General features: G+C 42.8%; 1 protein-coding gene across 4 annotated transcripts; it reads right to left on the bottom strand.

Annotated features, from left to right (window-relative positions):
• Positions 1 to 1,739: 1,739 nt before the first annotated feature.
• On the bottom strand, positions 1,740 to 10,188 carry Eif2b2 (eukaryotic translation initiation factor 2B subunit beta). 4 transcript variants are annotated; one of them, XM_015494069.2, is made up of 8 exons: positions 9,952 to 10,188; positions 9,731 to 9,851; positions 9,433 to 9,581; positions 8,391 to 8,554; positions 7,714 to 7,809; positions 6,987 to 7,124; positions 5,914 to 5,980; positions 1,740 to 1,934 (listed from the first exon to the last, which is right to left on the bottom strand). In XM_015494069.2, the coding sequence occupies exons 1-8, from the start codon at positions 10,112 to 10,114 to the stop codon at positions 1,819 to 1,821; spliced, it is 1,014 nt and encodes a 337-aa protein (XP_015349555.1). In that variant the 5' UTR covers positions 10,115 to 10,188; the 3' UTR covers positions 1,740 to 1,818. The 4 variants fall into 4 exon arrangements, with proteins under 4 accessions (XP_015349555.1, XP_048654967.1, XP_015349563.1 ...); XM_048799010.1 differs by lacking the exon at positions 1,740 to 1,934 and adding an exon at positions 4,184 to 4,749; XM_015494077.2 differs by lacking the exon at positions 1,740 to 1,934 and adding an exon at positions 4,184 to 4,732.
• Between the last annotated feature and the right edge of the window lie 2,991 nt (positions 10,189 to 13,179).

The following is a 13,179-nucleotide window of genomic DNA, read 5'->3' as shown; positions in this document are numbered from 1 at the left end:
ATGCACATAATCTGCACCTTACCCTTCTTTCCTTCTATCCCTCTTTTTATTCATTGGTTCATCATTTAGCAAGCAAGTAGTAAGTCACTTCAAAGTGTATTGCTTCAGAAGTCATAGGGCATTTAAAGAAGAGGTTACAAGGAGCTGCAATTGTAGCTCAGTGGTAAGAGTGCTTGCCTAGCATGTGTGAGGCACTGGGTTCGATTCTCAGCACCACATACAAATAAATGAACAAAATAAAGGTCCATCAATGTCTAAAAAATATTAAATGGAGAAAAAAAAAGAGGTTATGATTTAGGGTTTTTCTAACCTTTTTGTTTCTTTTTCTTTTTTTTTTTTAAAGAGAGAGAATTTTTAATATTTACTTTTTAGTTTTCGGCGGACACAACATCTTTGTATGTGGTGCTGAGGATTGAACCCGGGCCGCACGCATGCCAGGTGAGCGCGCTACCGCCTGAGCCACATCCCCAGCCCCTTTCTAACCTTCTTGATCCAATGCCCATTTGTTACAGTGTACTCAGTCTTATCCAGAGACCTCTCCTGAAGTTCAGGTGACCTAATCATCGATGTGGGATCTAAGTGTCTTACCTGTGAACAAACTGAGCCAGTGAGCTAGTGTGACTTGAGCAGCAATCTGAAGAAAGGAGACTTGGGCAGCCTTGCCTGACCTTGGCCTTGCAACATACTGTTTACTACAAAGACAAGAAATGGCCAGAGATGCCCCTCCATCTCCTGCCCCCCCAAAACAATTTGGAGTTAGCTCTGATGTTCGGAAGATTGTTGTTAATCAACATTGCAGTAGCTTTCTTTTAATTGCAGAATAATATATATAAATTAGGAATTGTAGGAATCAAGTTTTTGTGTTTTCACCACTGAGTAGCTTCTTTCTTCTGTAGGCAGGTCTTAATTCTAAATGTAACATGCCTGGGGTGGTGGGGGAGGGGGACGTGTCACCACCTAAAGGATCCTTCTCTTTAGCACAGTATTTAATAGCAACATCATACGGTTGCCATTTCAAGTGCAGCGAGGTTCAAAGGCTACCTTCCATTGTGTGAGTGATGTGCAGAGACTGAACACTCAGACTCTTTACTAAATGCTTAGCCATTGCACAATATCCTGGAACAGCAATTTGGCAAATGAAAGAATAAGGGCTGGGGATGTAGCTCAATGATAGAGTACTTGCCTACCGTGTGGAAGGCCCTGTGTTCAAATCCTCAGTACCACACACACAAAAAAAAGAGAGAAGTAGGTCAGATAAAAAACACTTCCAAATATCATATTCTTTTTTTTTGTCAGGGAGGTGTAGGTCTATAGAGGGAGTTTTTGCAAAGACCAGGTAGACAGTATGTGACCTTTACAATAATGGTCTTATACTATATGTGCTAAGCAGTTCCGATGTACTGAGTTCCACATTTATAGTGTTGCAGAGCCACTTAACAGTGATGACCCATGTGACCAGTGGCTTTCATTAACCCAAAGACTGTCACAATGGATTGCTCTGAGAAATGGTTTTGAAGCACATTTCTGAAATGTACAATCCTATGGGTCCCGGCAATCTTTCTTTGAGGTATCACTTTACACTTAAGTTTTTCTTGGTAGAGTATTTTTCAAAGACTTCTCTTCTGAGGCTAAATTAGGAATTTCTATTCCTTATTCGAGTTCCAAGAACTGTGCCTTTCCTGCCCTCCGCCCAACTTGGAAGATAGAAACCGTGGGAAAGAGCGTCTTTACAAACTGCATTTAGTTATCTAACTTGGTTTATTTAGCATATTCAGGAAGACTTTTGCATCCATGGAACCTTATTTGTGTTCATTCTCTTCAAGGGTTTTTTTCCCTGGGTTCTGCAGGGTTGGGAGGAGGGCCAGGCCCAAGCTCTAGGTAGAGTTGATGTGGAAGGTTCAGATTGATTTTTCTCTTTCCAACATTTTCACCTCCTCAAATAGAAAAAGGGAGAAAGGGAAATAAGGAAACAAAGCGTTGTGGAAATTTATGTAATTGAGAGCATAAAGATCCGGAAGAATATGCATTCCTGCAGTTCTGTTCTAGGCACTGAAGAGTTGGCCCGATGAGACGGCTTCTAACCTTCATCCATCTCAGTCATGCCTGGGAAGGATGTTAGTGCTAATTTTAGACACTGAGACTAAGATGCACAAAGAACAAGTATCATAAAGCATTTTTGGAGCCAGGAACAGATTTAAATTCCTTGACTCATTGCTGCTCTTCCTCCAAACCACACAATTGTACCCAAGTGAATTGCCGTTAGAATTGGTGCCTTCAGAGGAGACAATTGCTCATAATTGGTAGCCATAAGCCACTTCACTGAGAAAGCGTGGGGTCTTAGATGCTTGAAAGAATAATTGACAGAGGCTTGAGTGAGTCAAACACTTCTGAGTCACACAGCTTTGGTCTTGTTTTTCCCTGTCAGGAAGATGAAACCCAAGGCACAGCCTGTCTACCAGAGCAGAAGCCTTCCCCTCATAACCTACTTTCAACCAGTGTTGACCCAAGTGTGGTTATCAAACCACCTTTCCATATTTCTTAGGGGCAGATTCCTAGGCTCCCTCCCTCCACCCAATCACTGCCACAAGAGGTAGTCCTATTTCAGAATGACTAGTTCCTAAAGATGGCAGATTATCTGGATCACTCAGAGTGATGTCTTAGTTTAAAACTATAAATCATATAATTTTCTTTTGTTTTAATGGAAGAAGGGTCATATTATGCATTTTGTCCTACAGCTTGGTTCCTTCCACCCCAGCTTGTTTTTAACTTACAGAATATTAAAACAAACTTCCATACAAATCTATCCCCCCCCTTTTTTTTTCTTTTTTTAGTGCTGGGGATTGAACCCAGGGCCTTGTGCTTGTGAGAAGCACTCTACCAACTGAGCTATATCCCAGCCCCTCTAGCCCATCTTTAAAGGGTAACAACTCATCTGCCCACAGGGCCTAGACCAAGAGCATACACAAGCTAAGTGGGTTCAACAGGAAGTTTTCAATCCAGTGGAATCAGATGCTAATCCTGCAACTTAGGAATGTGGGTTAGGAGTTGCAAAATCTAAGTTTTCAAGAAAAGCACGAAATCTGAATTTTTTAAATGGGCAATCTCCAGATTGTTCAGTATTGGTAACTAATTAAAATTAAGTGCTAGGTGAACCATCCAAAATGCTTTCAGTGCTCTCAAGCCACCCTTTTGAAACCTCTATTGCTTGTATACATAATGTCCCACAGTGAAAATGTCATACTTATTTAACATTTCTTCTATTGTTGAACATTTAGCCATGACATTACATATGTGACACTGAACATTCTTGTGGGAGGTGCCACGCCATGTGACCAGCATTTTCCTTCCCTGATTGGTTGAGGCTTTATCGGTCACTTCCCATGATCAGGACACACAGAAGTGGCCCTAGACAGCAACCCGGATCTTGGAAGTCGTAAAATATCGCAAAATGTGTCTTCATGCGAAGGCCTGCCTTCTTATAGCTCCAGGGGTCAAATTACCTTACCTGTCCTTGTAACCTGCCCCCTTTGACCTTTTTTTGGATGGAAAAAAAATGAGAGTCCCCCAATAAAAGCCCACTCCCAAATGTGCTAGCTCCCTCTCGCCAGCCTCTTGTGATATTCCTTGCTCTCCCATTTGGGGGGTTTGAGGCCAAGGGCAGAGAAGCTGTCCCAGGGCTTGAATTAAAGGTAAATTGTGTGTCTGTGTTTTATTTAGTACCTTAGGAAATTCACTCAAGCAACCCTTAGTTGGCTGCCTGCGCTGGCCGGGGGCACATTCTTATCTTTGAGTGTTTGTACACACAATTCTAGAAGTGGAGGCTGCCTTTTAAAATGTTCTAATTTACGGTCCTAGTAACGGGACATTAAGAGGGTCCTTTTCTGGGAAGCTTTAAAGTAACTCCCAAGGTTCCCCAAAGATCAGATGCAGTAGGTCTGATAGGGAGCAAAATGGTGTATTTTTTTAAGCTCCCTGGTGATTCTGATAATCAGCAATCTTGGAACCACTGACTAGATTACTGAGAAGTTATTGGGGGCCAATTCCAGTGAATTATGAAAACTGTAAATACTTTCATTTGTACTTCTATGTTCAGACTTTCCCCTCTAACTACAGCCCTCTAAGATAACATGAAAATGGTTCTGCTGCTGCAATTTCAGTTCAGTTGGAGTTCAGGACAACAATCTTGGGAGCCTTCCAGTATCTTTTATTGGCATAGCCTAGGAAAAGGTGTGGGAGCCATTTCTGAGCAAAAATTTGTATCCCAGCAAGGTAGTCAGTGTTATGTTTAACACACCACTGAACCAGAAAGTTGAAGTCCCTGAAACAGACACAGCTAGGCACTAAGAGGCTCCAAAATCAATAGGCAAAGCCTTGCTGCTCTTTTAAGACCTAAAAGGCAAGAGCCAGTCCTGGATGTGTGGCTTGTTCTGGGATGACTAAAAAGGCAGAAACAGGATCAAGTTTTTAAGGTTTACTCTGTCCACTCCCCCACTGCTAGGAGGATGCATTGTAGCAGCAGCATTGAGTCTCCTCTCCGCTGTGACCAAGCAGTTTCCGCTTAGAGTAAGTGGTGGTCATAAGACATGGTCATCAGGATGGTAGAGCTCACTCATCAGGCGATAGATGTATGACGGTGCATTCCCACCAATGTTGGAGATAAACAGGGTAATGAGCTCAGGGGGAACGTAGTCAAACACAGGGCAGTGAACGCTGACCTTCTCCAGAATGTCCCCTGAAAGGCAATCACAACTGCTAAAGATAAAGCTGAGGCTCCTACTCTAAGAATTAAGTTGCATATGGAGCCTAGGCTCAATAATGCAGGCATGTAAATACCCAGGAAGGGAAGTTGTGGCAAAGTAAAACTGGAAGACAGGATTCCAGACCATAAATCTCCGCGCTTAAAACTGTCCAATTCAAATTGGAGAGTTTGAATTAAAATTCAAACTCGAGATTGCAACCTTCAAAATCTGTTCTCTCCACCCCACCACATTATGATTTGTACTCTCCCCGATGCTCACAAATTTCCAGCCATATGGCCATCTTTTTCCAGATGGGGAAGTATATTACCAATCTCAGGCTCCTGTACCAGTGCCTAGAAAACCCTTGCCCTGATCTTCACATGGCAGGTTCTATTCATTCAGTACCTGGTGGCAACGTGATCTCATGAAGACCCTTGCCCAATCTCGTTAGTACCTTAGCCACTTTCTAAGACATCACTTTTGTTTTCTTCCTAAAGTATCCCAGGACCTGACATTTCTTGTCTGTTGTTCACACAGAGTAAAAGCTCTGTGGAAACAGGGCCTTATTATTGTTATATCTGCCGTGCCTCATGACGGTGCTCAATACACATATTTCTTAAAGAGTGGGTATTTAAATAAAAGGATGAAATTATTCAACTTCCAAAAATTAGGATACCACATATTGTGCTTTGTGTTTAGAGAGTGTTTTGGGCCAGCTTAACTGCTTAGGAGGCAGCAGGTTCATTGAGCAGAGAAAAAGACCCTGATATACCAGGGCATCCAGGCTATAGGTGAGTTTTACCAGTAGGAACATTCCAGAGCTTGCTCCTTTGGCAGTCAGTTCACCAAAATGACTCCCTACAGCAAATGAACACAGGTAAAGTTTCCTACGCAATTGTTGCCTGTATTTCAAATCATGTGCAAAGCCAAACCCAGTTAATGCTGAGTGCTCCAACCAACCATAGCCCCAAGAACTCAGCTAATACATACTAGTCTAAGAACAAATTAAAAGGACTAGCTCAGGTCCCTAAGTACTCAGCTGCTAAATATAAAGTCTTCACAAGAAGTATAATAAAAAAACACACCTTGCCAGTACTCAATCCTACTAACCACCCCAACAATAAAAAGATCAAACACACACACACACACACACACACACACCACTCTTCAGTACCTTCTGTGAAAGGCAGGACTTCTTCAGGAGCCACAAACTTGTGAAATGAATCTTCTTCATTGGGGAACTAGGAAGGAAAAAAAAAATTTAAAAAGAGACCTAGCAATTCCACTCTTAATAAGTACCTAAGAGAAATGAAAATATATGCCCACACAGAAAACTTGTATACAGATGCTTAAAGTAGCATTATTAAAAAAGCCAAAAGGAACCATCTCAAATGCCCATCCACAAATGAATGGATAAACTGTGGTGTACCCAATGGAATCTTTCCTTAAAAAGGAAATTCTGACATGCGTTACAACATGGATGAATCTTGAAAACATTTTGCTAAGTGAAAGAAGTCAGAAACAAAATGTCACATATTGTATGATTCCTTTGATATAAAAATATCCAAAATTGGCAAATCCATAGACAGAAAGCAGACTAGTGGTTAATAAAAGATGGGGAAAGAGGAGTAGGGAGCAATGACTTAATGGGTACAGGGTGTTTTTCTGGGATGACAAAAAGTTGTAAAGCTAGAGAATGGTAATTGCACAATGCTGTGAATGTACTAAATGCCACTAAATTGTACATTTTAAAATGGCTAATTGTATGCTATGTGAATTTTATCTCAATTAAAAAATACAGAGACATATAAATAGATTGTTTTCAATGCAAATAGCTTTTATCACTGACGAAATGGCTCTTTACTTAGCAACTGCTTGTATTCAGGCCATAAAGACAGGCCTTTATGACAATGAGGAATAGGACCAATTCTATGACCCTACTTTCAACCTGCTAGGCATTTTCAGAAATGATTGGGGCAATGGGGGGGCGGCGTGGGGGGGGCGGGGGGTTTGTGTTAATTGTATGCACAGGGCCTTTCCTTAGTCCATATTGTCCTGACATTATAATTTTGACTTCTAAAACTGGCAGGATATAACTATCAATTGTGCTTTCTGGATCAAGACTTCTGTGGCTCTTTCTATCCTCTACTGGGTCTAATCCATTGAGTAGAATGAGTAGGTTGAAAGCCAAGTTCAAGCCTACACTCTAGCTTCCTTCTTTCTGTTGCCTACAAACTAGAGACATACCTGTGGGGAAAGCTTGAACATGGGTGCACAGACGATGAGTGGTGTGAAATGGTGCTTTGCTGCCAGTGCCAAAGTATGGGTTCCTGCCACAGCTCGCAGCGCACCATTAGCCAGGATGGTCTTTGTGCCAATGATCACCTTTGGGACAAGAAGAAAAATGTAAGCCATCTTGGGGGCCATTGGCCACCACAGGCTGAATGCTCAGGCCTCCATCTTGGCACCCTGAGAAATCACAGACCAGCAGGTGGAAAGTGAGCCTAGGCTTAGTACTATAAAGTTCTGGCTTTCCCAAGGAAAGAATGAATGGAGCATGGAGCAGGAAACCGCAATGCCTTCTGCTCTCTGCCCTGTCTTTTCTGGAATCTATCTGCCATACCTCTCGAGAAGCCAAGAGTCTTCTTTATTTACCATCTACTATTGCCAAGTTCTCTTGAGCCTAGGGCAGGAACCCTGTAGCCAATCCCTAACAGCTGACACTCCTAGCTTGATTCTACTTCTAGTTTTTCAATTCTTTAACCAAATTTAGATGCTACTCCAAGTGAAGAACAGTGATGCAGATAAAAAGGAAAGAAAATCAGTTAATAGATTTAAAATGCCTAAGTATATACTTTCAAAGGGTTAACTAGAATCTTTCTTCTCTTACCATAAATATTAAGAGAAGGAAAAAATATCAGTATTTTAAAAATATAATCCTCATGAATTCAACAGTAACTTGAAAGATACCAACCTTGTTGACTCTTGACATAACAGCAAAAATGGCAGCATCAGTCATGACAGTAGTCTCAATACCTGCTTTGGACAAATTGACAGCCATTTCATGACCCTGCAATAGAAGGGAAAGGCTGATGCTGTGAGAGAAAGAAACAATGAAAAAGAGCTCTCAGATGTACCTGGACCTGCGGAATGCTGTGCTATAGGCATATCCAGCAGCCAGTTTCCAAAAGATAACTCCCTTTTCTGCCTATGATAGGTATACTCTTATGAGCCGCAGGAAAGCTAATAAATATATATTACTCCATAGCAGCACTAGAGTAGCCACAAAACTGGAAATACAACTTGCTTGCATAATGGAGCACAGCTGCCACAACAGCTCCTGGCTCATTCTTTTACAACATCCTTCATCCTTACATATTTATCTTTTTGAAACCTATTATTTACTTAAGGATTGGGTGAGATCAGTCCAAGCACCCATCATCCCCAAAGTAAATTACCCTCTTTTGATTCCTAAAAGAACCAGTTTATCTCTTCTTGGACCCAATAGTGTCACCCAACTTTTTTAAACTATAGATTGAAAATATTCACCAGATGAACAACTTGAAAATTCTGTTAATGTTTTACTTCCACCCATCCTTCCTTTATTCCCTCGTTTTTCACTTTTCTTAGCAACTCTAACAGTCCCCCTACCTGGCAGAAAGGAGCACACTCTGCCACGATGACATGGAATTTCCTCTTTCGGGCAGCCTCTTTGAGGAAGGCCTCCACTGTTCTGGAGAAGCCAATGGTCATAATCACCTCATTGGAATGGATGTGCTCCAGAGCCTGGGCTGCAATGTTCTCCGTGGTGCCCTCTGCAAAAACATTTTTTTGTAAGGAAAATATGAAAACACTATGCCACATCACAGATATGACAACAGTATGACAAGGGATGTTTGCCCTTCACATAAACTGCCCACCTGGCAGAATCTAGTACCACAGGTTAATGGGCTTAAAATGAAATGTCACAATTTCTTAAAAGCTCCCCTCCTCTGGGATTTTCTACTTCCTAAAATCTTAGCCTGCATCCCTTTTCCAGCAGCATTCCTGCTCATCAACTTCCTCCCTGCCACAATGCTGGCTCTTACAACTGCTCTGAAGACAGTAAGCACAGGCGAGAAACAGCAATCTGGGGAACATGAAAGTGCTGACTGTGAGGTAAACAGCTCCTTCCTAAAAGAACTCTTTCTCCAAAAGGTGGCCACAACAACCTCTACCTGAAAGAGGGAAGCAAGAGAAAAATGGAGAAGGAATTTGGAAGCAGTAGTTTGGGCCACAGATAGAACCTAGTCTTTTTATCCTATGAGGAACTCTGTAATGAATATCTGTAGGTCTCCTGGATCTCAGAGACAAGGTATATATGTATGAAGAAAAAAAAAATATAAGAGAAAGTTTAGTAAGGGAGGGTGTAGCAAGTGTGGTTTTAGGAAGTTTATTTTCTTTGAAATGAAAATAAAGCCCTATCCTAATAGAGTCTTTGAGACAGAGGATTTGCAGCCTATAAAGGATTGGTCTGTCAGGAAAAGTAGGGAAGATTACTTTAGTCCTGCTGCCTATTCCACCCATTCCTAATCAAGGAACCAGAAGACGGGTCATCCTTCCCACCTCTGCTGAAGAACGACTTCCAGGGGCTTGCTTCTGTTTTCTCATCCCTTGCGACCTGTTGGGTCCACCCAGTGTTCAGACATCTTACCCAGCTCCACGAGCAGCTCATTAATCGCCTCAATTATGTTGGACTGCAGTTGGGCATAATGGACGCTGAAATCCTCGCTCAGACCTCCAGATGTCAAGAGTTTGTGCAGGGACTCCTGCTGATCGCTCTCGTCACTGCGTCCGTGCAGTCTACGGGGGCAACAAGACCCAAATGGGGAGGAGGTATAGTCAAGTAAGCAACAGGTGCTGCTCAGCAACAGTAGTTGCTCTACGTGTTCAGAGAGCACATGCAAAAAGTGTCACTGCGTCCAACCCAGAGCCCAGGCCGTGAGCCAGACCTGCCATACTCCTCCCGGATGATCTTGAGCACTCTCCGCACCATGTTGCCCACGGTGGTCTCCGAGGGCTGCGCGGCCGTCATCCTCCGGCCCTCTCTGCGGATCAACTCCATCAGCTCCCCTACAGCCCGAGAGAGAGGGTGTGGGACAGAGCAGCTACAATGCTGCCTGGGTAACTTAGCCTAGGGATCGGGGACGTGAACGAGGCAGGTCTGCCTCACCTGCGTTACTCCAGCGGTGGTCCGTGATGATCCGGCGCAGCAGCCCCAGGGTCTCCCGAGCCATGTGCTCCGAGCTGCGCTGCCCACCACCCCGCTTTAGGGTCTCCACAAAGCTCTCGATCCTCTCGGACAACTCCGAGCCCTTCGCCGCGGCTCCCGGCATCTCGGTGACAGGCGGAATCCACACCTGGAAGACCCAGGGTTGCACTTCCGGGGCGGGAAAGGTCAACTTCCGCTCCAAGAAGAAAACTTCGGTTTGAGAGAAGTAGGTACGCCCCTTTCATCTGCTTAGGCCAATCAGAGACGTGGAGCTCTGGTTGTTCGCTTTCCACGGTGCGCCTCGGCCGGAAGTGGCTTTTCTGAGGGCTCTGAAACTGAGCTGGGGTGACAGGTCCCGCCTGAAGAGGCGGTGTGGCTAGGGAAGGCTACTCTGCTGCTATGGTAACGGCAAGCCTCTACGCTGGCTCTCAGCGACCCGAAGCCGCGCGGGAGAAGTCTCCGCCCTCCTTCCTGGCCCCGCAGCTCGATGACCGTCTGGTGTCCTGAATCAAACGCTGCAAGAGGGCGTCCAGGGCCTGCTGCTCCTTGGGAAGACGCCCCATTATAGTGTTGATTATTACATGGTACTGATTGCTCCCGTCTCCCTAATGGATTCAATCTCGCGAAGACGGGACCGTTACCTATTTTGCCTTTATATTCCCGCGGCTTGGCACGTCTGATGGAAGAGAGAGGAATAGGGGATGAAGAGAGTGCCCGTTTACAAGGATTTCGTAATAGGAGCTAAAACGGGAGCAAAGATGATGGCCTCCGATTTGGTAGACTGGCCGACCTACCCAGTATTAACAGCTACCATTTACTTCAGGCCTATCATGTAATGGGCACTGTGTGTGAATTGACTCTTCTTCAGTCCGGTGAAATGGATATCTTACCCATTTTACAAGGGAAACAGACCCACAATATTTAAGCAGTTAAGAAAGGGAGTGGTTCACACTTGTATCCGGTCTATCTGAACCCAAAATCTTAATAGGAATCAATCTCTCTCTCTCTCTCTCTCTCTCTCTCTCTCTCTCTCTCTCTCTTTTTTCCTCCCTGTCCTGGGGATTGAATGCAGGGGCCTTTTACTACAGAGCTACATCTCCAGCCTTTTTATTTTGAGACAGGATCTCGCTAAATTGCTGAGACTGTCCTCGTACTTTTGCAGTATCCTCCAGCCTCAGCCTCCTCAGTCACTGGTATTACCCATATGCCGCCGCTCCCAGCTCGAATTATTTCCTTGAGATAAATTCCTCAAAGCCAAGTCCTTAGGCATTCACATTTTCAAGGCTTTGACAAATTAGGCATACACATTTTCAAGGCTTTGACTATTGACAAATTATCCTCCAGAAAGATTTTACCAGTATCAAAATCAGCCAGAGCTGAACGCGGTGGCGTAAGCCCATAATCCCAGCGTCTTGGGAGGCTGAGGCAGGAGGATCACAAGTTCAAAGCCAGCTTCAGCAAAAGTGAGACACTGAGCAACTCAATAAACCCTGTCTCTAAACAAAATACAAAATAGGACTTCTAGGGATGTGAGTACCCCTGAGTTAAATCCCCGGTAACACACACACACACACACACACACACACAAAAGACAAAGATAGTACAAAAAAACCACAGACCAAAATCTGCAACAAATTTGTTGGCACATCAAATCCAGCAACACTAAAAATGAATAATACAGGAGCTGGGGCTGTAGCTCAGTGGTAAAGTTTTTGCTTCGCATGTGTGAGGCACTGGGTTTGATCCTCAGCACCACATAAAAATAAATAGATACTGTGTATTCATCTACAACTAAATAAATATTTTTTTAAAAAGAATAATACATATGTGTGAAGCAGAATTTAAACCTGAAATGCAAAGCTGGTTCAACACTTCAAAATCAATCAATTTATACACCATATTAACAATCTAAGAGGCAAAAGCACAAATTTATATCAATAGATGCAAAAAGAAACATTTGATAAAATTCAAGATCTTTTCATGATTAAAAACTAGAAAACTCTGAATAAAAGGGAACTTCTTCAATTGATAAGGAATGTTTACAAAATCATACACCTAAAATCATACTTTATGGTAAAAGACTTCTAAGATCAGGAACAAAGTAAAGAAGATATCTGTTCTAACCACTCCGATTTAATATTACCTCAAAATTCTGACCATTGCAATAAGGCAAGAAAAATAAACAGCATTGTCTACATAGAAAAATGCTAAAGGATCAACAACAGCAATAGAAAAAGTTTAGCAAGGATACAAGGTCAGCACACACAAATGAATCATATTTATATAATAGCAGTGAATAATTAGAAACCAATTGAAAAAAATTGCTATAAAAACTCATAGAATACCAGTTTTGTTGTGTCAAATCTTAAAGTGTCTTTAAAATTGTTTTACTTTACATACTTGCTAGCGCTTACTACATTCTGGCCAATTTGGGGCTTTGTCGTTCTTTTCCATATATCAACCCGTTAAAAATCAAAATATGAAAGGCTGGGGTTGTGGCACAGTGGCAGAGGGCTTGCCTCACACGTGTGAGGCAATGGGTTCAATCCTCAGTACCACATGAAAATGAAAAGGCAAAATAAGAAAAATAAAAAGATATTGTGTCCATGCATAACTAAAATATTTTTTAAAAATCGAAGTATGAGCCAAGTCTAGTAATGCATGCCTGTAATTCCAGCAACTCAGGAGGCTTGAGGCAGGAGGATTACAAATTTGAGTCCAGCTTCGTCAACTTAGTGAGACCCTGTCTCAAAATTTAAAAAATTAAAAAAAAAAAAAAGAGGTGAGGCTGTAGCTCAGTGGTAAAGTACTCCTAGACTCCCTCTCCAGTCCTTAGGGGATAAAAGTTTGAACATGACAACTTAGACCTTCACTGGGAAACAGGTATGGTTGGGGCCATGCAGGGCCAGAAAGGGGTGAGAACTGTCTTGAGACAGGGCTCCAAATGAATAAAAAGGCTAGGGATGTGGCTCAGGGGCTAAGTGCCCCTGGGTTCAATCCCTGGTACCCAAAATATTTTTAAATAAATATCTTCTGCCAGTGTTTAACTTCACATGGCGGGAGGGGAACAGAATTTCAAAACAACAAAAATGAAAAGAAGTATATTTTCATACATACAAAATAATGTGTGTGTGTGTGTGTGTGTGTGTGTGTGTACACCAATCCCTCAAACTAAAATGTTCACTCATA

The sequence above is a fragment of the Marmota marmota genome, unplaced genomic scaffold (assembly GCF_001458135.2).
Source record: "Marmota marmota marmota unplaced genomic scaffold, marMar, whole genome shotgun sequence".
Taxonomy (NCBI): domain Eukaryota; kingdom Metazoa; phylum Chordata; class Mammalia; order Rodentia; family Sciuridae; genus Marmota; species Marmota marmota.
Note: the sequence above shows the minus strand (reverse complement) of the source record. Positions and strands in the feature narration are given on the sequence as shown.